This window comes from Crocodylus porosus, unplaced genomic scaffold (assembly GCF_001723895.1).
Source record: "Crocodylus porosus isolate Cpor-Errol unplaced genomic scaffold, CroPor_comp1, whole genome shotgun sequence".
NCBI lineage: Eukaryota > Metazoa > Chordata > Crocodylia > Crocodylidae > Crocodylus > Crocodylus porosus.
This window is the reverse complement of record NW_017728915.1, coordinates 18,674,118-18,697,807: the sequence shown is the minus strand read 5'-3', so window position 1 is coordinate 18,697,807 and position 23,690 is coordinate 18,674,118. Positions and strand designations below refer to the sequence as shown.

The 23,690-nt window shown below is 43.8% G+C and overlaps 1 protein-coding gene across 1 annotated transcript in view; it reads right to left on the bottom strand.

Moving 5' to 3' along the window:
• The window catches only part of ITFG1 (integrin alpha FG-GAP repeat containing 1), a 200,017-nt gene that overhangs the window by 50,509 nt on the left and 125,818 nt on the right, over window positions 1-23,690 (bottom strand). The window contains exon 12 of the mRNA XM_019535776.1: window positions 18,584-18,692. Within this exon, the coding sequence (XP_019391321.1) occupies window positions 18,584-18,692 (109 nt within the window). The remainder of the gene's footprint in view (window positions 1-18,583; window positions 18,693-23,690) is intronic.

Here is a 23,690-nt window from a genome sequence, read left to right as displayed (position 1 = left end):
TGAACTTCTGTCCCAGTTCCCCCTCCAGATTCAAGTTAACTAACAGTACCCCAGCATCCCAGGATGCTTTGCATCTCCCCTGCAAATACCCCCTTGTAGGGTAGGTGGGCTAGCTTTGGCTGAAGCTATTTGCTCCAGTCGAGCAGGGAGGTATGCTCTAGTAGCTTCCCCTCCCTGCTCAGCCTGGGCCACTGCAGGCGTGTGACTGTATTTCCAGAATCAAAAGTGAATGTCTGTTCACTCGCTTATAGGTTCAATTTATGCAGTTTAGACTAACCTGCAAAGATTGAACTGATTCAGCCTTGGGCTTTTTGAATGTCTGTACTCAGCCAATGTAGTTGTAAGTGTGCTGGGTAAGATATGCTAGCACTTTTTTTCTTGGGACATTGCTGTGTGCAACTCTAAGTTAATTGTGGCTCATTTAATTCAACTGCCCTTTATTCCAGGGACAAACATGTCTGGCTCTATGGTCTTTCTGGCTACCTACTAGCAGAGGAGAACCAAGGTAGCTTGGAAGTACTGAGTGTATTAAGGGCTGTCCTGTTTTGATACGAGTCAGAACCTGGGACAATTAGGACTGCCTCAAAGGAGACATTTGTTTGCCATAAATGTGTAATACATTTGACAGTTGTTTAATTATATATTTAAAATGTTACTGGATTGCAGAAATGTCAGTTGCGTGTCTATAATAACTTAGGGAAGGCATGGAAGCTCTCTGCTAAGTGATCCAGTGCATTGTCACATAATGTAAGAATATTAAAAAAAATTCCAGGAACATCACAACTTCCTGTGACACATAGTGATTTTAAATGGCAGCAAACTGGCTGAATGGCAGCCTGGAAATGGCCACCTGTACTGAGGAGGTGGAATCTAGGAGATCCAGGCTGCTCTGCAGCAGCAGCCAGACCTGTACCGCACTTCGTCATGCAAGGGAGGGGATACACGATATAGGCAGCTGCTGGTGTCAGTGACAGAAGCCAGGAAGAAGCTACAGGGAGCCTCAAATCTCATCAGGGTGACCAGAAAAATAAAGGAAGATTTTATACTCTGGGAAGCATTTCTGGAGCCGTGAAGGTAGACATTAATCCGGTGATAAGTCAGATGCCTCTGGGAGTACTCATAAGGGCACTGGTTTGTACAAGAAGTGGCTTGAAAGACAGGCCAGGGCAGAAATTAAGTAGAACCCCTTCCTATTTTTCCCCAGTATTATTGACAGTTGCTAGTGGAGGTGAGGATTTTAGAAATAAGCTATTCTATTTCAAGTATGACAAGCAGACAGTAGTACACATCATAAATGTATAGCTAGCAAAATCTCCACAGATAAGGCAGAGGATAAGGGCATTTATATTGCTTAGCCCTCTGCTTAATGCTCTCTTTTGGGCAGTATGTATTCCAAAGCTCTGCTGCAATTTCAGGATGACAAATTCTAAAAGCTTGTCCCCATTTGCCAACTAAGGCTCTTGTGCGGTGTCTCACTGGGTATGGAACTGCATCAACTGAAAGCTTTAAGAAAACTGTTTCCACAAGGGCATTTACAAGACTGGTTCTGTTAATACAGGAGCCTGGCAGCGGCGGTGGAAGCTCAGTGGCGGCAAGCACAGCGCTCCCGAGGAGCTCCTGTAAATGTATAAAGTGTATTTAAAATGCAGGCTCGGCATTCGCGAATATGTGAAACTGCGAATGCCAAACCTGCGAATAGCGAGGGTTTCCTGTATAATTTAGAGCTGATAAAAGACTCCAGTGCATCTGTCCTATCCACAAGCTTCATCTAGGGAAAGGATCCATCTAAAATATCAGGTTATCTTGCTGGTTTGCCTTTTTTACCACAGGCTGATGGGATATATTGATACTTGTAAAGTATTCTTATTGAGGTCTTTACAGGGATAATCCAGGAGTAATGAGTGGAAAATGACAAGCCACGAGTTTCTGATAGGATTAAAACAAACCTTATATAAGTGGGCAGTTGTGGAACAGAGGCTGTTCTATTTAAAGCAGCACTTCTTGTATGTTTTGGTCCTCTCAAGATTAGTGAGCTGATACCACAGATAGTGGAGCACATACCAACTTCAGCACACACCTAGAGCTACGTGTAGTCTGCAAAGATACATGTCCTTGAAACTGAGGTATCCCAATCCTGATTTAGGAGGGAGGAGCCGTAAAAGAGCTGAGATAAATGCTTAGATAAAAGAATTATGCCCCATGAAAGTCTTTGGAACCAGATGGAGCCCGGAGACAGACCCCTTATTTATTTATTTTGACAACTCATCTCTGACCAGCGGCCAGTGGCTGTAGCCTCTATCTGTCTCAATCTGGCAAATTTCAGTATAAGATGCATTAGTCCTGCTGCATGTGTCCTGCTGCTCCTAATCATGGAGCCTCTGACAGAATGAGATAGACTGTCAGAGGCTCCAAGATCAAATAGTTGGTGACCACTGGACTAGACTAATTGGCACTAAACAGCATACTGAAGGCACAAGCAGGCAGGTAGGTTACAGGTGATCTTCAAGGCTATAGCTGTATGTCTTTAGTGGGTCCACAAACGTAATTTGTTGTAAGACTGGTTTATGCCTCTTCTATACTCACTGAGGAGTGAGCTATAACCACAGCCTCTCAGCCTGCAGATCTGTCATTCCAACATACAGGTATACATATGGGCATGGGTGGTGGTGGCAGTCATGAGTAAATTTGAGTCAGGAGTTTCCACTGACATGACATGGTAGCCATCTCTGTGCATCAAAGCCATTGGATCTGAATGGTGCCTTTAAAAGGGTCTTTCACAACCTCTAAGGTCTCAAGCAGTAAGAACTAGCTTCAGAACAAGCTCGGGGGGGGGGGGGGGGAATCACCTCATCACTAGAATTCAAAATATATGGTAGAAAGCACAGTTGCTCATTTTGCTTGGTAACAGGAAGTTACACACAGTGTCTTCATAATGCAGATATTTTATCTGTATCTATCTAAGCTTATGCATTTGCAGGGTCAAGACTTCACTTCAGTTCAAAGATGCAACAGATCTTATGCTTAGTTTGGGCGCTACTATTAACTTAATTTTCTAGGAGAAGTTTATTTACACCAGGGGTTCCCAACCCCCGAGGGTATGCAAGATATCTCTAGGGGGTATGTGGAAGAAAATGTATAATGGTGGATTTAATTTTCATTATAATAATAATTGGCATTTAAGAAGTTAACATATAAAAACATACAAGTAGGGGGACGTGGCAGCTAGTAAACCTGGAAGGGGGTATGCAATAAAAACAAGTTTGGGAATCTCTGATTTACACAACACTCAGCTTCATCTGTAAAGGCTGTAGTCACTGATCAGTTTATGGTGAGTCAAAAACTACTGCAAAACACATATTGCATAGATATTTAACTATAGACTAGGAGCAAGAAAACACTTATCTGAATTTTCATTCATTCTCTAATGTGACAAACTTTTACAATTGGTGACATATTTATAATCCTTACATTAACTGCTGTTATAGAAATTATCTGTGCTGACTAGTTTATTCAAGGAATGGCCGGTGTAACTATGAAATAGCTTAACTTTCTAAGTATAATGGATTATAAATATAAGTCTGAACAACAGATGGAAAAAAAAACCTAAACTCGGCTAGTATATTGTAAGAAATATATAATTAAGCTTCCTGGGAAATTAGTGTGGGATTTTCACAGAGTGCATAATGACTGTGTTTGTATCCTATATAAAGTGAATACTATAAAGAACTAAGTAAGAAAAAGCTTGAAATGCATTTCTAAACACCCATTAGGAATATTAGGTTCTGTTTGCCTTTTTAAAAAAAATTAAACACTTCCAGATTTTAGTTATCAAAGTATGCCACTTGCTGAGACCTAGCCTAAAGGGCCAAAAACACATGGCCTTTTCCATCTGCAAAAGCCTGCATGTATGCATAGAAATGTATACAGGTTTCCCTTGCCAACCACAGGGTTTAGGTTCCTGAAAGTTCCTGTGGATAGCAAAACCATAGTTGGTAAGACAAAAGGCTTATGGGAAAAATGGGGGTAGGGACTTGAATATGAACATTTTCAGCATATGCTGAAGCCAATTCCCCCATAATCTTCACATTGTGGAGCCCAAGTCTCCTCTTAAAGTTTCAAACCACCCCTTGCTGGCTTGAAAACTCATGCATTCACTTGTGCCTTCACTACCCCCCCCCAAGTTCTGAATGAATTGGTTGTAAATTCGCTTTGCCTTCTTACGTATTACTTGGCTGCTCAAAGGCACTTTCTTCTGTCTGGTCTTCAATCCAGATGCTAAGCGCTTTTTCCATTTTTTCTAAGCTATGATCGCACGGCATAAAGATCACTTTAGCACTTCCTGGTGTACCATTTGCAACACCAGCCTTAATAGTAGCCTCACTTTTATTAATGGTTCTCACACCAAAATGCCTCCCTACATTCACCACACTCTTTCCACGTACTAGATGATCCAACAACTCCACTTTTGTTTCCAAGGCTATCACTTTTCTTGCCTTCTTCACAGATTGCTCACCTTCACTATTCACTCAGAGGCCATGATTAAGGGCAAAATGCAAAAATCACGAAGACATCAGGAGAAAAATGCGGTGCATCTGAAACTGGATGTTAATAGCATGAAGCACAACGCGAGACTGAGTGTATGTGAGGAGATGGGAGCACCATGGGTGGCTAGCAAGAGCATGGGTGATTGGAAATGGCAGGTGGCAGGCTGATGCATGGCAACGAAAAACCGTGGTTACTCAAAACTACATACCGTGGTAGCCAAAACGGTATATAGAATATTAAGGATGGATACTCAAAACCATGGTTGGTGAGGGAAACCTGTATTACATGTATAAATTTAAATTTCCATGTTCAAATTTTTTTTAAATGTAAAAAGGAGTTCCGTGGAAACAGTGGTTGTGCCTTGTTCTAAATATATGAGACAAACAAAACGATTTTGCTTTAAAAAATATTTCTTGCTCATTGCATTATCTGCATTAGTACCAACTAGTTCCACCAATTCAAGCAAGCAATGAATCATAAATATGAAACAAATGAATATCCATAATGGATATTCTTTAGGTAGCTTTTACCTCAGTTCTTCTCTTTTTTGTAACAGCATTGGTACAGATATAGTTATTCCATTTGCTTCTTTTCTAAAGTCCCATATTTGCAACGTTTAACTCTTATTTAGTTCATGTTTACTGTGCAAACATATTTAAAACACTATTCTACAGTGTGACTGCATCTTCTAGGCACCTGACAGACATTCCTGACAACGAGGACTGAAGCAGTTTTTAGGGGAGAGTTTACCAATAGAATTATACTGGTATAAACTTTCTGTATGTATTATTTTTCCAGTGCTATATTTTTGTTGTTGTTGGGGGGAGGGAGGGAGGAAAGAGAATTTGGAGTTGAGATTCCAAAGTAACACAATGTAGGATAAGGCACCTGTTCTGGTATGAAAGCATTCACATAGTTAGGTCAAAGAAGTATAAATGTTACAGGCTAAAATTCACAATATATATTCGAAATGCTTTCCCAGCCAGAAAAGCTTAAATTTATCTTTATATTTTTCACACTCTGGTCTGTTCTGCAGCCCTAGCCCAGTCTCAGTAGCTCTGGAGGCCTATGTCAGAGAAGCCTTTTCAGGCTGCCTAAAGCTGCTACAACTCTGCAGGGGGTGGCCAAAAACTATGGCATACAAGCTGTAAGTAGCTCCTGGGCAGGTTAAATGCACTTCCCAAATAAAGAGAAGTAATTAGAGGGAAAAAAAGAATGTTTTTATATATGCATTCATTATTTGTTGATTTTATTCAGTTTATGCTTCTTATTTATTCCAATTCATTTAACTACTTACTATTTGAGCTGGGCAGTGTGCGCAGATCACTGACCCTGGGGCATACACATTTCAAAAGTTACATGTCCTATAGATCTCAATGCCAAGGTTTTGCTTTGTGGCTAGAACGGCTGGAAGTTTGACCACCCCAGCATGTGCAAAGGCCTAGATCCTGACATGTCCTTCCTTCTGTCCTTCCTCTTACCAGGCCTACCACCAGGATTCTCCAGGATACCTATAACACACTTACTTATTTTTTAAATGTTTCTCTTTCTACCCTGATGAAATCTAAATGATTTAGACAAAACAGGAGGAACTGATGGAACATATAAGGAGAAGCAGTGAAAATGAATACTGTGTTTTCACAAAGTGTGCCAAGAAATAAACAATACTAAAAAGGAGAAAAAAATTCTATTCCCATCCTTCCACTTACAGTAATTTGCAGAAGTATGGTTTAAGTTGCCCCTCTAAAAATAAATGTAAAATCAATATTGCATCTTTCAACACTTGATGAATTAGCTTGCTGACTATGGAGAAAAAAGGCAAGGTTTTTATCAGCTGGCTACAAATTCATCTTTCATTCATTCTTTGTTTTTCCCTTCCAATACCTCCAATATCTGTTCTAGAGAACATTTTATCCTTGTGCCAATATTTAAAGGGTTCAACAATATGAAAAACTGTGGGCGCATCTACATGCGACTTTTTCTGTGGAGCTCACTAATTAGCTATACAGAAAAACATCAGCCTTCAATCTGGTATCCCATGATCACCTCTTGGCGAAACTGGCCAATTGTGGCCTTGGGTCCACCACAATCTGTTGGCTGGGAAATTGGCTCCGTGGTCGGACCCAGAGGGTAGTAATTGATGGAAGTCAATCACCATGGTGCCCTGTGACCAGTGGCACCCCCAAGGCTCTGTCCTTGGACCCATATTGTTCAACGTCTTCATTAATGATGTGGACACTGGAGTCAGAAGCAGACTGGCCAAGTTCGCTAATGACACCAAACTTTGGGGCAAAGCATCCACACCAGAAGTCAGGTGGGTGATCCAGGCTGACCTGGACAGGCTCAGCAAATGGTCGGACGAGAACCTGATGGTGTATAACACTGAAAAATGCAAGGTTCTCCAGCTTGGGAGGAAAAACCTGCAGCATCCTTATAGGCTCGGCAGTGCTACGCTGGCTAGCACTATGGAAGAAAGAGACTTGCGGGTCATCATTGACCACAAGATGAACATGAGCCTGCAATGCGATGCTGCGGCTAGTAAAGCAACCAAAATGCTGGCTTGCATCCTTAGAAGCTTCTCAAGCAAATCCCGGGACGTCATTCTCCCCCTGTACTTGGCCTTGGTCAGGCCGCAGCTGGAGTACTGTGTCCAGTTTTGGGTTCCACAATTCAAAAAAGGATGTGGAGAAGCTTGAGAGAGTCCAAAGAAGAGCCACACGCAGATCAGAGGTCAGGAAAACAGACCTTACGACAACAGGCTGAGAGCCATGGGGCTCTTTAGCCTGGAAAAGCGCAGGCTCAGGGGTGATCTGATGGCCACCTATAAGTTTATCAGGGGTCACTACCAGTTTCTGGGGAAACGTTTGTTCACTAGAGTGCCTCAAGGGATGACAAGGTCAAACAGTCATAAACTACTGAAAGACCATTTCAGGCTGGACATAAAGAAGAATTTCTTTACTGTCCAAGCCCCCAAGGTGTGAAACAGTCTGCCAGTGGAGGTGGTTCAAGCACCTACATTGAACACCTTCAAGAGTAAATTGGATGCTTATCTTGCTGTGATCCTATGACCCCGGCTGACTTCCTTCCCTTCAGGTGGGGGGCTGGACTTGATGATCTTGGGATCAATCCCCTAATGTCTATGAAATCTATGAAATCACTCTTTACCAGCTGTTGAGAGCCGCATGGATAGCCCCGCCCCTTGACAGGTACCCTGCCCCGGTCACCATCTTGGAACCAGAAGCCCTGCCCCTAATTTCTGATTTTTGCTACCGGAAGTCCCTCCCTTACCCCTGAAAGCACCCCTTTGGGGAAGAGGGTTTGCCATCTAAGGGGAAAAAAACAAATTATATACTAAAATCAAAAACCCATAATATATTTTAATTTAATTTAAAAAAATATTTTGGTCCTGATGTGTGCATTTCTGCTATATATGTAGAAGAGATTGCGTAAGAGCTCAAAATGCAGTCTTACTCTTGTATATTGTGTGGGGTGTGCAGGAGCGTGGGGGGATATGGGTGGGTGAGTGTGCGAAGCTGTGGGTGGGTGGGCATGGGTGTTTGTATGGATGTGTCTGTGGGTATGGTATTGTGCAGGGCAGCTGGCAGGTGAGCACCGAAGTGGGGAAAGTGGCAGTGGGTGGAGGTGGAGGGAATGGAAGTGAGTGGTGTGCAGAAATGTGGGGCCTGAGCCGGTGTCCCGGAGCCCAGGGCTGGGCGGGGGCTGGCAGGGGTCTATGGAGCAGGGATGGGCTGTCAATAGGGAGAGAGGGGAGCTGGCCAATGGCTTGGAGGCTTTGGGCCAGCTGCAGTATGCCTTGGCCTCCTGCTCCTTCCTGCCACATGAGGCAGAGCGGCCCAGGTGGTGCCCCTTGGGGCCGCCGGTGTGGTTATGGTGGCCACGGGACTTGGCAGTGGCAGCCTTGGTGGAGGAAGAGGATGAGGAGGGCTCAGCCACTACTGCCTTCCTTGTTGCCGCACTCACAGTGGTGCTCGCAGGGCCATTCACGGGAGTGACAACTGCCGCTGTGGTGCTCCCAGTATGCCTGGCTGCCATGCTCTGCCTCCCCATGTGGCTACCACTGCTGGGCCCGCATCCAATCTTGAAGCTGCTGCCATGGTACTCCCACCATGCCCAGAGGCAGTGCTCTGCCTTCCCATAAGGCTGCCACTGCAGTTCCTGCAGACGCTGCTGCCGCCACCACAACTGCTGTTGTTCCAGCTGCCTTGGCCTGCTGTGAGGATGGCACTGAGCAAAAATGCTCAGCCATGGAGGCAGGGCTGCAGTGGTGGTGACAGCCTGGCATTGTTGCCTGGTGGCAGGTGCCTGCCACTGCAGCAGCAACCACATGGGAAGACAGAGTGCAGCACTGTGAACGCAGCAACAAGATGGTGGTGGCTGAACCCGCCTTGTTCTCTTTCTTCACCACAGCCGCCACAACCACACCAGCAGCCCCGAGGGGCGCTGCAAGGGCCACTCTGTCTTGCTGCGGTGGTGGTAGGTGACTGCTGCCAGGCTGCCCCTGCTGCCGTGGCTCTGCTGCCCCAGCTGAGCGCTGCTTGCACTCTGCGCCATACCTGCAACAGGCCAAGGTGTCCATGGCAGCCAGAACAACAGCAACTGCAGTGGCAGCAGCTGCAGGAGGGGGACCGGTGGTGGCAGCCATGTGGGGAGGTAGAGCATGGAGACTGGGCACAGTGGGAGGTACGCGGCAGAAGTGGCTGCTCCCATGAGTGGCCCTGCGACTACTGCCATGAGCGCAGTGACAAGGAGAAGGTGGCAGCAGCCGAACCTGCCTCATCCTCCTTCTCCACTGCCGCCGAGCCTGTTGGCCACCACAACCATGCTGGTGGTCCTGAGGGTCACCACAGGGTCACTCCACCTCACGCGGGGGCCAAGATGTACTGCAGCTGGCCCAAAGCCTCCAAGCCATCGGCCAGCTCCCCTCTTTCCCTGGTGGCAGCCCAGCACATCTCTACAGAACCCTGCCAGCCCCCGCCTGGCCCTGGGCACCAGGACACTGGTGCAGGCTCCGCGCTCCTGCACGCTGCTCACTTCCACTCTCCTTGCCCCCCCACACTTTTGCCACTTTGTTGCCCAGCCGCTGGCCACGCTGCACCACGTGGCTCCTGGCTGCATGACCGGACCATGGAATTCAGCGGGAACTGGCCTGGTCCCAAGAACTGGGACAATTACCATGGTCCTCCCCTGCCTCCCCCCTTCTTACTGAATTTTCCATGCTGGAGCAGGCACGAACAGCCCCATGGGTCCCAGACCAGAAGCCTCTGTTAGGCTGGGGCTTCTGGCTGGGGGGGTGGCCAGGCCCTGCTGTTGCAGGAGCCTGCTGTGGCTTCCCCTGGGTCCTACTGCCCCTGGCTCCTGTCATTTATGACAGGAGCCGGGGCAGATAAATATTAATTTTCTAGATTTTTTTTAGGTGCCCTGCGGGCCAGCTAGAATAGCCTGGCAGGCCGAATATGGCCCACGGGCTGTATTTTGCCCACCCTTGATCTAAGATTTCGACCTCACAGAACATTTTTAAAAACAGCACTTAAAATTTACATTCTTGCATAGGAATCAAAGGGAAGTAGACTTAGCCTATCTTTCTCTCAGGGGGCTCAAGCAGTCCACGGGAAGGGGAGCAAGCTGTCATTTGCTGGGGATATCTCAGAAAGCTGAGGACTGGAGGTATGTGTTCCTCAAGGGTTGCTTCCTTTTAAATGTTCCTTCCCAAGTGCAGAGGAGCTGATCCCAATGATTTGTAAGGTCCCTTCCAGCCTGTAACATCTATGAAACTATGAAAGGTGACTTCTGTCATTTTAAAAACTTTGTGCAGCCCTAACATGTCTTGTAGTTTTGGTAAGGAAGGGGACTTTTTCAGCATTAAACACCTTGAGCTTTTTTTTTTTTTTGGTCTGATGCAGGAGCTATGCATTCTCTCATAGTACCATATCTAATAGGCCCTCTATTCATGTTACATTTATGCTGCAATTAATGTGCTACATGTGCACTTAAGGCACCATAAAATGGGAAAAAAGCCACAAAAAGTATTCTACATATACAGATAATTATGTAGAACATTTTTATGGCTTGTTTGAATGTCACCTTAAATTTAAATGTGTGGCTGAAACTAACAAACATCTGATTATCAGTCCTGAAGCCAGGATCACACATGGGTCTGCAACTTGCCCTGGGACTGACAATCAGCAGACTGTTGGCCCCAGCCCAAGGCTGAGGGCAGGGGAGGTGGGGAGAAGGGTAAGGGGGAATGACATACTGAAGGGCATTTGAGCTGGGAACTTTAAACCCTGCGCCAGGGGTGGATGAATACCCTACTAATGGGTTCTCTATAAATTTTGCTTTCCAAAAGATTGCCCGAACACTTATGTAGATTACATTACTCATACAGTAACGCAGAGTATTATTTTTATTTAACTGCAAGCTTCCATTAACATGATCGATCATTACAGTCTATCAAGCTAACAACCTATAGATTAAGGAAAGGTAATTAACTGTACTAACTAATGGTGATTATTGCAAGCCACTGTGTTACTAATCTGTGGATTACTGTGTTACTAATCTGTGGATTACAGGAGTGAGTGATTCGCATGCTTCCACTGAAATTTCACTTATTTTAAAATTACAGTTAACAAACACCCACTCCCCTATTAAAATGTAAAAAGGCTAACTCACAAAAGCATGGATGTTCTGTGTAAGATTCACTAATTCTCTAAGGCTAGAAATGGATGCCCCCAAACGAAGCAGATCAGCTATGCTGCGATGTGTAATGGCACAGCTGATCCACTTCAATGGATGAAAATGCACATCATCCCCTGTCCTGTCCTTGATGGTGTGGGACAAAGGTGCTGTGATCTCTCCACTTTATCTGCTTAGCCAGACTTGCTTCTGAGACTGTGGGGGATGCCAACTCTGTGGTTGCAGGGCTGGTGCTGGGAGATCCTTCTAAGATCCTTCTAAAATATCCCAGTGCTGGCCCTGCAGCCGCAGAGCTGATGCTGGGAGAGAAGGATCTCCAAGTCCTGGGTCCTGCAACTGTTTGAGGGGCTCTTAAGTTGCAAGAGTACCTACCTGGCGTGGCTGAAGAGTGTGATCTGCCTATACCCTCCCACCACAGAGCTAATAGACATCTGCTGCAATAAAGTGGCAGAGTCTATTACTACTTTTTGTCGTGCCACTGATTTTCCTTTGATGTGGTGCGACAAAGTCTAGCAACATCTATTTGATCACAGTTTTTGCCACCAGAAAAATGTTTATGGTGGCACAAATGAGATGGCTGTTTCCACTCTAAGTTCCTTTATATGGAGCATATGAAAGAAGTCTTATTCTGTTTTTCAGTTATTCCACTGTGAGCATCTAGGTTCCATTAAATGTAATGTCATTTCTGCTCAGGCCTCATTTAAAATATCTATGTCCTTACCTCTGGATTTAATTAACTTAAAACACATTCAAGTTTACTTTCAGACACATACAAGCAATACCTAATGATGTCAAGAAAAATGAGAGTAGAACTCACTCTAAAATAAAATTCTGTTATAAAAGATACTCTACTGGAGAGTATCTTACCATTGGAGATATTACCACTGGAGATTCTAATATCCATTAGAATTATAATATCTAATTCTAGATTCTAATATCTGTTAGAACCATTGGAGATTCTAATATCCATTAGAATGACCATATCCATTAGATATTACCACTGGAGATTCTAATATCCCATTACCATGGGATATTACCACTGGAGATTCTTTATGTTGTCCTAATCAGGTAACACAGATTGGTTCTTGCTTTACTGCTATGTAATATTTTTGTATTCACCAAGATAACTCATTAGTGCTATTTCTTATTTTTAGAGCACAAAGACCCATGGAAACCAACATTATATACACTCGCCCCTTCTACATGTTACAGGTATTGTGTAATTAATTGGTTAATTGCATAGTTGCCTTAAGAGCAAATACACATACAAAAGTACTTATGTGATAAAAAGCTCCAACCAGCTGTCAAATTAGATCTCGAAAAAGTGTACTATCTTCATAGCTTGTTGATATCCAGCTTTAATTTGCACATGTAGTAGGGTCTCCCCTGAGGTTGGGAACCCCACCAGCTGACAGGGCTCCCAGGCACAGGGGTGCACCATGCCGAGTGTGAAGCCTCCAGACCCTGGGGAATCGAGGCAGCCATGATCCTGACAGTTCAGGGGTGCATGGAAACCCCTGAGCCCTTGGGAACAAGGCAGCTGCAATCTCCAGCACCTGGGGGTTTCATGTACCCCCAGACTCCACCCCAGGGCCCAGGGATTTTACACATTCCTAAGCCTGGGAGATTGTGGTTGGTATGATCTCCAAGCCCTGGGGGTAGATGGGGCACCCACACAGCTGGGAGTCCCTCAATTGAGAGGGCTCCCAGTCACAGGAGCTTGGCTCTTGCTGCTGCAGGGGGAGCCCAGAATTAGGTTTCCTTTGCACTGGCAATAAGGCGCAATGAGATCTAATGTGTGATCCCACAATCGCATCTTCTGCCATGTATGCACATGTGGCATGGCAAGAGGTGCGAATGTGTAGATCATGTATTAGATCCCATTGTGCCTTTACCTGCATGTGTAGAGGGGGCCACTGATTCATTTGAGTAGCACACTGAATTGAAAAAATAAACCCACTATAAAATTGCATAATATTGTATAGCTATGTCATATTTATATGCAGATTTATAAAAAGTGTGTTCCTGAAGGCTTTTGGTGACTTAATAGTTTGAAGACAAATACAAATTAAACCAACAACTGTTCTTTCTTTCTTATTCCTCCCAATAATGAGCCTTCTCACTACCTTTTTCAAATAGTACACAAGATAGCTAAGCAGCATGTTCACAGATTCAATCGCTTTGGGATGAGTCAGATTGGGAAGGAAGGGGAGAATGTATGCAATCAAAACTCAGATCTCAGTCCTCCTGATTGCAAACACTCTATCATTAGCCTCCATCTAGTTAGAGTCCTCTTAGCTCATGAATCGCACCTGCCTTATCAGAGTGATAACACTCTAAGACAGGTAAAACTTAAAGCCCAGTATTTTAGAAAATTTAAACACAAGCACTAAACTGTACATGGAAACAAGCTGGCAGATGATGAAACAGGTCTAATACGCAGCCAGTGAGTAACAAACATCTTGAAGTAAGAAGCCCACTATGCTCTCTACTAGCTGACATTTCTACATGCACAATTGTGTACTGTGAAACCAATATTATAATAATGTCATCTTGAGGTGAAGAGGACATGGGCAACTCCGTGGAGTCTGTATCTGAAAAACCCCCCTGTGATTATGCTAGGCACAGATGAAAAAAAATGCACTTAGCTATTGCTGCCTATGTGAATGTGTGCAAGTAGGCGGTGGACTATAAGGTGACTTGCAGTGACTTTAAATTTGAGTAACAGATAGATACCTTCTCTCAAAGCAAACATATCTGTTATTTCTTCTGATTTTCCCCCTCCGTCAAAATTCATAACTCTAGAATATTTTTTTTAGGTTCTGATTAACCAGACTAATCCTCCTCAAACTCCGGTCAATGTCAGACCTGAGAAATCCCAAATTTACTGAGACATGGAGTTATATCATCTGTATATGAATGGAATTGCCCTCACCTATACCTCTTTACTTAAGAAGCAAAACAAAAGAGACACTGCTGTAGAAGTCTTCCTCTGCCATGAGAAATGAAAAGGCTTTTCTCAGTATTAAGGACTAAGGATATTCTGGAAAAGTCTCAAAGAAAAAACAATTTATTCTTATCAACATTCAGGACACATGGCATCTTTATCAATTTTTTTTCAGGACTACTATGCAAGCTTCTGAAACCAGTCATTACCTATTAAATATGAACTAAAAAAAGTTTCAGCAGCTATGAGCCACATTCAGTGGCGATACACATGCTCTTTGCCCTGCACTAGTTGTTAAGAACAGTAGTTGTATTGGGGAACACTAAGAATTCCAATGTGGGTTTTATAAAAGAGAAGAATGCTTTTTTCAAGTAATAACTGAAGATTAAACTGACTGGATTTGAAGATTACCAGTCCTTACATATTCTGCTAATGATTTCAGACTTCACTTATTTCTTAAAAGATATTTTAGCCAAGCTTTAAAGTAACACCCAGAACTCTGTTCTTTAGTGACTAAGATCAATATTCTTCATCCTACTGTGCGATGAGCCAAGATACAATCTTAACTTTATTGACCAAATTAGCACTGGCACAACTTGTATAGAATACATATTCAGGAACCCCTAAAAGCAGACTGTATTGATATATTTCTTTAAAATCATGTTATGAACTCTACTAGTTGGGACAAAACTAGAATACATAAGTAGACAATTATTTGTTTCAGGATTATTTAACTGGTTAAAAGATATTTCCTTATGCTCATTTGAAAGATGTATTAATAAATTACTAAAATTCAGTGTTTTACTGACCAATAATATCTCATCTTAAAGATTTCAAACCCTAAATGGAAAAAGCAAAGAAAATAAGGCAAGAGGCGACAAGTTCAGGGAAGTGAGAGATAGAAGGGTATTGATGGGCAGACCAAAGAAATAGGAGAGTGCTAAAATTCCTATCAGGGAGCTGCCATTAGACCCTGCTTGTGGAACCAAGCTTTTATAGCTGCCTTTGAAGAGTAGAGCATTTCCTAGTAAATGTCAAGCTGTGATCTCACAATTGCCTCTGGGTACTGGGGAAGGGGAGAAACGTTTTGTGTATTCTCCCATCCAAACTAGAATTTCCTGGCTGCTGGAAGGGTGGGATATTGTTTTTGCTGCTCTGCCATTTCTTCAGTTTCCTGGATGCTGCAGTGGAAGTATTCCTATCCGCTATTCTTGATTCTCCTCCCTGTTTGCTAGAGTTCTGGCCTGCAATAATAAGCTTAAACACCTGCCTCTGAGGTTGGTCAGAAGTTTCCTAAAGCAACAGGAAACTGAAATGGACCCAATTCTCTTTAGTTCCATGCCTTAATACAGAGTTCTGAAGAGCAACACTGAAAGCTGGGTGTAGTTGTGCCAGTTTTTACAATCTCCGATGCTGCAACCTGTAAGACAACTAGAAGCACCAAATGCACTCAGGCTGGTTACAGATTCTGAAAGCATGCTGGATCAGCCGCGCATAGTTCATAGTTGACAATATTGAGCTCCTAGACAAGAGTAACTCAGCTTTCCAATGACTGGGCTGCATTCAAATAGTTATCAGAAAAACAACTAAAAGGGCTTTTGAAAGAACAAACTTTCTATAGTTTTTCTTCCTACGGAATCCCCACTTGTCCTAAATAAAGATTAATTAATTTATCAGAAGCCACAACAGAACTCAGATCTCTTGCCTTGCAGTCCTAACTACCATAAACATGGCATCTGATGAAGTAGCCTGTAGCCTACAAAAGCTCATGTCTCTCTGAATGAGGTAGTCTACAAGGTGCCATACTGCCCTACCTAACTGCAGACTTTCAAGGCTAACTAATTTCTCTCTACTGTAAATACAGGTAGTTAACTGGAATATATAATATGGAAGATCTGCCTACCTTATCTTCACATCTTTGTTCTAAGCCAGGCCTTTGGATCATCCCTCCTGAAAAACTTTCCAGAATGAGAGTCCCAAAGTTGAAAATGCTAGCTAGATGCAAGTTTAAAGGTACTATATGAAAAATGAACCCTGGGAATGAGGTCTCCTGAGGGAGAGTCACAGGGAGTTCTCAAATGAATATCTGGAAGCAAGGAGAATTCTCTTTGGTTGTCCCCTCCATGTTGGATAGTTGTCACTACAGAATTTATAGAGCAGTACATCATTTCTGGGATAGGAAGAATATTCAGTTCTCCTGTGTAGATTTGAAAAGCAACTTAAGTGTTACTGAGAGCTTGCAGTGGCAGGTGAGAGGATAATGACTGTACATTTGAGAAAGCAAAACTCAAGGATTCTGTAGGAGCTTTCAGTCTTCTTCAGAAGTGACCTCACCTGCTCCAGAAAAATCCCTCCTGTTTTGACAGAAAGCACGGTAATGAAAAGGATTGTTCTTGGAGCTCTGAATGTCTCCCTCTCATTACTACTCTCTAGGTGTGGTTCACATTTAAAGTGACATCCTTCTGCCTCCTTTTAAGGTTTTTATTCAACTGAAAGTGCAACAGTGCCACTTCCTCTGTCTCACTATTAAATATATACCACTATAATATGAGGAAGATTATAATAATGTTGAGGTTGGGGCCTCTTAGGTCAAAGAACAACAATGCTCAAACATATCAAGCACCAAAATCCTCTTGGAGAAGGTGACAATTACACAAAAACTTTCTCTCAGTGAAAGTAAGATCCCTACTATATAGCTGAAAGGTGTGTTTTTAAGGTCTTGTGGTCCAAGATAAAGATATGCAGGAATCTGCACCTTGCCAGACAACTGATAAGAAAACTCAAGAACCATACCTGACAGGAATAAGAGCTTTCTACAATGTAAAGTGCTGCCACTCACTTATTTTTCCAAAATGTATTGGTCATGAACAGTAGAAGATCCTTTGCTTCAAGTGACTATACTCTGCCATGTCCCCATGTCACAGCAACCTCAGATTAGCCTAAGCATCATTTTTTAATTTCCTCAGAGACACTAGAAGGGTGTTTATTACTACAGGTAGTCCTTGACTTACAATGTTTCGAGTTACAACATTTCTAAATTGACACCGTTTCAACTTTGATGTCAGTTTCGACTTTACAACGCTTGATCCAACACCACGCCATGCCAGCAAACAAGTTTGCTGTGTCGCCCATCTCCCTGGAGAACAACTGTCCAAACTTCCTTACACACTGTCTTTAAGAAAGCAGACAAGACTCCAGGAAAACCTGCAGCCCAGACTCCTGAGAAGACTCCAGCCAAGAGCCCTTCAAAAAGTCCAACTGAGACCTTCAAAAAATCCAGCAGTCACCTCAAAGAAGTCTTTCCAAATCAATATGATTGCTATTTACAATATAAGTGCATTAATGTAGCTATATTACTCGCCTATAATTGATTGAGTACAAAATTCTGGGTTATTTTTCGTGAAAATAGGGTATTGGGCCTTGGTTCAGGAACCAATCCCCCATTTATAACACGGCTTCCTATGGGAAAATCGGTTCCGAGTTACAATGTTTTAACTTAAGATGCAGTTTTCAGGAACTAATTCTGTTGTAAGTCCGAGGACTGCCTGTACTTCAAAATCTGTGATTGAAGTCCCTACCTCTCAGCTTCCCAGATACAGAGTTATATAGCACTGCATACTGATTCAGAAATAAATCCCTGTTGCGCTACAGTGTTTATATATTGGAGCTGATTTGTGTTGGACTGACAAAAATGGTACAATCAAGACCTGAAGGTTAATGAAAAAAATATAATTGCTATTATAATTGCTACCTGTTCTTTAGTGGCTTCATTGGTTTTTACTCTCAATGGTTTGGGAGACAAGGCTACATAAGATTCAACTTGCAGGAAAAAGGACCATCACATCCACTTCGGAGTGGATCTTCTTCATTTAGCATCTCCTTTGGATTCCCAAATGAACAAGGATGCCAAAAGCTTTATCAAGAAGGTGCCAGCCTGGGCTGCAGTGAACCACAAGGCTAAATGATCTTGTAGGCATTCTCTTGGTTCTCAATTTATACATACAAAGCAAAATGAAGGTGTACCTATAGCATCATCTAGCTAGCATGAAGGACAACAATGAAGAAGGGGATAATGCCCTGTAAAAGCTGTCCAGTACGGAGGGGACCGAGAACGTTACTGTAAGAGACTGCTAGCCAAAATCCATTTTCTAAATATTTGGAACAGGAAACAACTTTGAGTTGGCTAAAAGAACCTTTAGAGTTGTTTAATATTTCAGAATTCATTATCTGCAACAGCCATATTCCACTTCAGAATTAATTTGGGCATATTACTCTGCTTTTGTCTTACAGCACTGTCACATTTTGTACACTTTGCCAAATATTTACACTGCTTTCATAAAAATCTCATTTTGATACGATTTAATGGTGATCACTTACCAATAACTTTAACAAAATAAGCATCAGCTTCAAAGTTATTCTTTAATGCGTGGATAGCAAAGTCCTTGCCGAAATGCCCTTTGCTTAACATAATAATATCCAATATTCCCTAGGGGAGGAAATTAAAAGGAAAGAATAATCCATTAAAATAAGTAACACCTAAATACAGCAACTATATAACCTAAAAAAAATTAAGAAAATTTGTGCACCTAGCAATATTTACAAGATTCCCAAATACTGTTCATCTCATACTAATCATAAGTAGAAGTCACTTAATTTGATAGTTCTATATAATGAATGTGTGTGGTTTTCCTTCCTCATTTTCTCATCCCAAACTAGAGGAGAGTGACCCAGGTACAGACCCAGAGTACCTTTCAGAAGTCTAAGCAATTTTTTGCCTTGAGTTGTCACCACTGTTCACTGCCATGTACTCTTCTGAAAGTAAGCCATGAATCCCTCTGGAACCTAATGGTTGTTGGACAGCAAAATAACATCCTTCCAGAATCAAATTTTCTTAGAAGCCGCATCCCTCAACTTTAGATAAACAAATGGTAAAGCCAGTTGAAAACATTAACAATTTGCATGTGAAGTAGTTACCATTAAAAAGATACTGGAAATACTTGGGTAACTGTAGTTTCACATGACAAATTCTGAATTCTTAAATAACATCTCCTCTATATAAATAAACACATCTCCATAGCTATTTTTTACTTGAGCCAACACAATAAGGGCTTCTTGCCTTTCAAACAGAAATACTTCCAGATTACTTGAGTCTAGTAAAGCTTTTCTTTGTTAATATTTGGAGGGACTGAAAAAAAACAAAAACAGAAAACCTAGAGAAAACAATACTGGAGTGGGTAAGGGGTATCATTTACCCATTTAACTGTGCTTGCGTGTGTGAGATCAGATGGCTGTGAAAATACTCTGCTTATAAGCAAACATAGTATCTCTATGCAAAACCTGCAAATGGAATTAGTTCCATTTTACTTCTGAGTAGAAGGGTTGGCTAGGTGAATAACCTGTAACTACTTAACCTGAGCAAAGGAAGGTGAGATCTGCCTTTAGCTCCAGGATCTTTAAACTGGGGATGGGAATGAAACCAAACTCCAGCACATTTTTAACCTGAGCTGAAGCTATCTGGAAATGGATCTTGCTCAAAAATTTACTGAAGGGGTGGAGACAGGGGTGGGGGAGGGAATGCAGGGGGTGGGGGATGGAAATTACTGAAGATACAAATTGTTTAGAGTAAATGCAACTGGAAGATAGCAAATCCAACTCAGAACACTGGCTTAGGTTTCTCCCACAATCCCTTTCCCCCCATTTTTGTACAGATTGGTATACCTAAATATCCCAGAGTTGCCTAAAAGGAAGGAAGAGAGCTGCATTTAGATACATTAAACTGCAGAGGGAAATCAGACGTAGATACTATCCTGGGGAGTCGCAGTGGGTGCTGGCAGGAGTTCAAACTTAACCTGTTACTCTCCTAACAGCTGCTGAGGAACAGCTCAGAACTTAAGGAATATGGTAAAAGTTTAAAGGAAAAATCTAATTTTAAAAAACGGTAACAGCTGAAGTGTCATTTAAAAAAAACCCAACAAAACCTTACTTTGAGAACTCCTTATTCTGAATCTGGACAGACATAACAATTGTAATGGTGTCAAGGGACACCAATAGAAGATGTTTCATAGTTTCATAGTAGCTAGGGTCAGAAGGGACCTGAATAGATCATCTAGCCTGACCCCCTGCCACAGGCAGGAATGAATGCTGGGTTCACAAGACCCCTGACAGGTGATCATCCAACCTCTTCAGTTTGCTCAAGATAGGGGTGAGGACCACTTCCCTGGGAAGTTGGTTCCAGATTCTGGCCATCCTAACTGTAAAATATTGCCTTCTGATCTCTAACCTAAAACTATTCTCCATCAGCTTATTACCACTGTTCCTCATCACTTCAGGTGGTGCTGGGGAGAATAGGGCTCTTCCTATTTGCTAATGATCTCCCCTGATGAGTTTCTAGGCAGCCACCAGGTCCCCCCCTCAGCCTCCTCTTGCCCAGGCTGAATAGGTTCAGGTCTCTCAGTCTCTCCTCATAGAGCCTGTCCTGCTGCCCCCTCACCAAACTGGTGGCCCTCCTCTGAACTCTCTCCAGGCTGGCCACATCCTTTGTAAAGTGCGACACCCAGTACTGGACAGAGCACTCCAATTGCAGCCTGACCAAAGTCACATAGAGGGGAGTATCACCTCTCTGGACTGGCTTAAGATGCATCTTTGGATGCATGACAAGGTATGGCTGGCCTTGCTGGCTGCAGCCTGTCATTGGCGGCTCATGTCCATCTTGGAGTCGATAATCACTCCAAGATCCCTTTCCGCCTCTGTGCTTTCAAGAGGGGAACTCCCCAGCCTGTATGTATGCTGTGGATTCCTTCTCCCAAGGTGCAGCTCCCTGCATTTGTCTACATTGAACCCCATCCTATTTTCATCTGCCCACTTCTGTGGTCTGTCTAAATCTAGTTGCAGCCTCTCTTTCTCTCTTCAAGTGTGTCCACCTCGCTCCACATCTTAGTGTCATCAGCAAACTTGGACAACGTGCTTGCAATCCCCTCGTCCAAGTTGCTGGTGAAGATGTTAAACAGGACAGGCCCAAGGACTGAGCCCTGGGGGACCCCAGAGCTCACATCGTGCCAGGTTGAGTACGACCTGTCCACCACTGCTCTCTGGGTGCGCCCCATCAGCCAATTTTTTACCCATCCATCAATACCACAGTCGCCTAATTTATTGATAAGAATGGGGTGAGAGACAATATCAAAGGCCTTCTTAAAGTCTAGAAAGACTATGTCCATGGTGACACCATCATCCAAGAATTAAGTTAATTGGTCATAAAAGGCAATTAGGTTGGTCAGGCAGGACCTGCCTTTGATGAACCCATGCTGATTGCCCCAGAGCATGATCTCCCCCGCTGGCCCCCCACAGATGTGCTCCTTGATGATTCCCTCCAAGATCTTCCTGAGCACCGAGGTGAGGCTTGTGGACCTATAGTTACTTGGGTCCTCCTTCCTCCCTTCAGTTGATAAAAGGGTGACAGTGGGAATGGGGTCCAGAGCAACAAGCAGCTTTAATTCAGTTAAAAAGGGATCTGGTACAAGTTCCTGCACTGGCTTACCCAGATGAGACAGAACCCTTTGCCTTGCAGCTGGCAAGTAACGAAAGAGTGCCACCCTACTGCCAGGGAAAGGAAAAGAACAAAGACCAGTGGCTTATGCCTCAAGAACCCTTGCAGGACCTGAACAGAACTTTAATCCATGTGAAAAGGAGTGTTTGGCATTGATTTGGGCATTGAGAAAGTGGGACTACATTGTAAGGGTGAGAGTAGTAGTCCAGACAGTCCATTCTCTCCTAAAGTATATATCTGGGAAAATGAAAGGACATATTTCAAGTCCCAGATTGGCTCAGTAGACTCTAGCTCAGGGGTCAGCAAGTAACAATGAATTGGTAAAGCAGCCTGATTCTGCAGCAATACAAATGTAGCAAAACCATCCTAACCCCACTTTATCCAGGTCAAAGACAGGGTATTACATTTGTATTACTGTAGCAGGGGTGGGCAATTATTTGGGCTGGAGCTCACAGGGCTCCAGCTCCTGCTGCCTTCCACTTATTCTGATCTATTTTGCTTGGCGTGATGAGCAGCCATTGGTGGGGGCCGAGTGGGTGCAAGGTGGCAGGGAGCTGCAGCTGGAGCTTCACGCACTGGCACAGGAGCCACCCAGCTACAGCTTTCCCTCCCTGGCCTGGCTGAGTGTGCGGTGCCTGGCACACGTCCACATGGCTTTCCCACACTACCTGTTGCATACAGTGGTGCAGTAGGGGCAGGAGGAGCTGATGGAGGCGGGGGGAACGGAGCAGTACCTAGGTGGCTGCAATTGTATTGAAAGCAGCCTCATTGACAAGCTGCATGCACTGGCTTAGGCTGGGGCCATGGGCAGATGTGCACAGGACTGTGGTGTGGGTAGCCCCAGGTGGGAGCAGGCTGGATAAGCCCTGTGCAGAGCACTGTGGTGGCAGCCATTGGCTGAATACAATCAACTGTATTCAGCCTATGGCTGCACTCCAGGATCACACAGATATAATGGTTGCAGTAGCTAGGGGTATGCATTTGATTTGGATTTGGCCTGAATCGGGGACAGTGATTCGATTCATTGATTTGAATCACTGTCCCCGATTCGATTCGGGTGAATCCAAATCTGAAGATTCGATGCCGATTCAGAGAATCAGCGATTTGGCCATAGACACAGCTTTAAATGTTTTTTCTACATACCTCGAGGTACCCGCATGGCTTGTGAAGGCTGCTATTCTGGGGTGCAAGGAGCATCCTACAGCAGTGTGAGGGGGCCTTCCACATGCTCAGTGGTGAACCTGGAAGTACTTCCGGTCCACTTCCAGGTCCATGGGGGAGCACACAGGCCCCACCCCCATGCTCCTTTGGCTCAGTGATCAGCCGTGGGGAGATCCCAGGTGCCCCCCAGACCCAGAAGGCACCAGTTGCTGAGCTGGAAGGGGACGGTGGTGGGCCCTCCAGCAGACCTGGAAGTGGACTGGAACTGCTTCTGGTCCACTTCCGGGTCTGGTGCTGAGCGTGCTGGGAAGCCCCTGGTGCTTCTGTGGGACACTCCGTGCACCCCAGCTTTGCGGCATTCGTGAGCCACCTGCTACCTAGTGGTATATAGAAAAAGCATTTAAAACTGTGTCCATGTCCAAATGCCATATTTCTCCAAATCAATTTGCAGGTTTCTGATTCAATTCTGAGAGGTTAAAGGGTCCTCTGATTCGATTCGGAGATTCGGCCACTGAATCGGGCTGAATATCCACCGAATTGAATCAGGGACCGAAACTTCGCACAGCTCTAGGAGCAATTCCCTCTTCTTTTGAAGTGGCTACAAATGTCACTGTACCTTGTGTAGCTCAACCAGGATAGAGACACAGAATGTAGCCATGGAGGGACCTTATTACTTTAGCTATCATATTAGGGTGAGTCACAAGTCTGACCCTAAGTGAATCAGAAAAAAGAAATACAGATCTCAGAAACCTGTATTTTCAAATAAGGGCTGCTTACAAT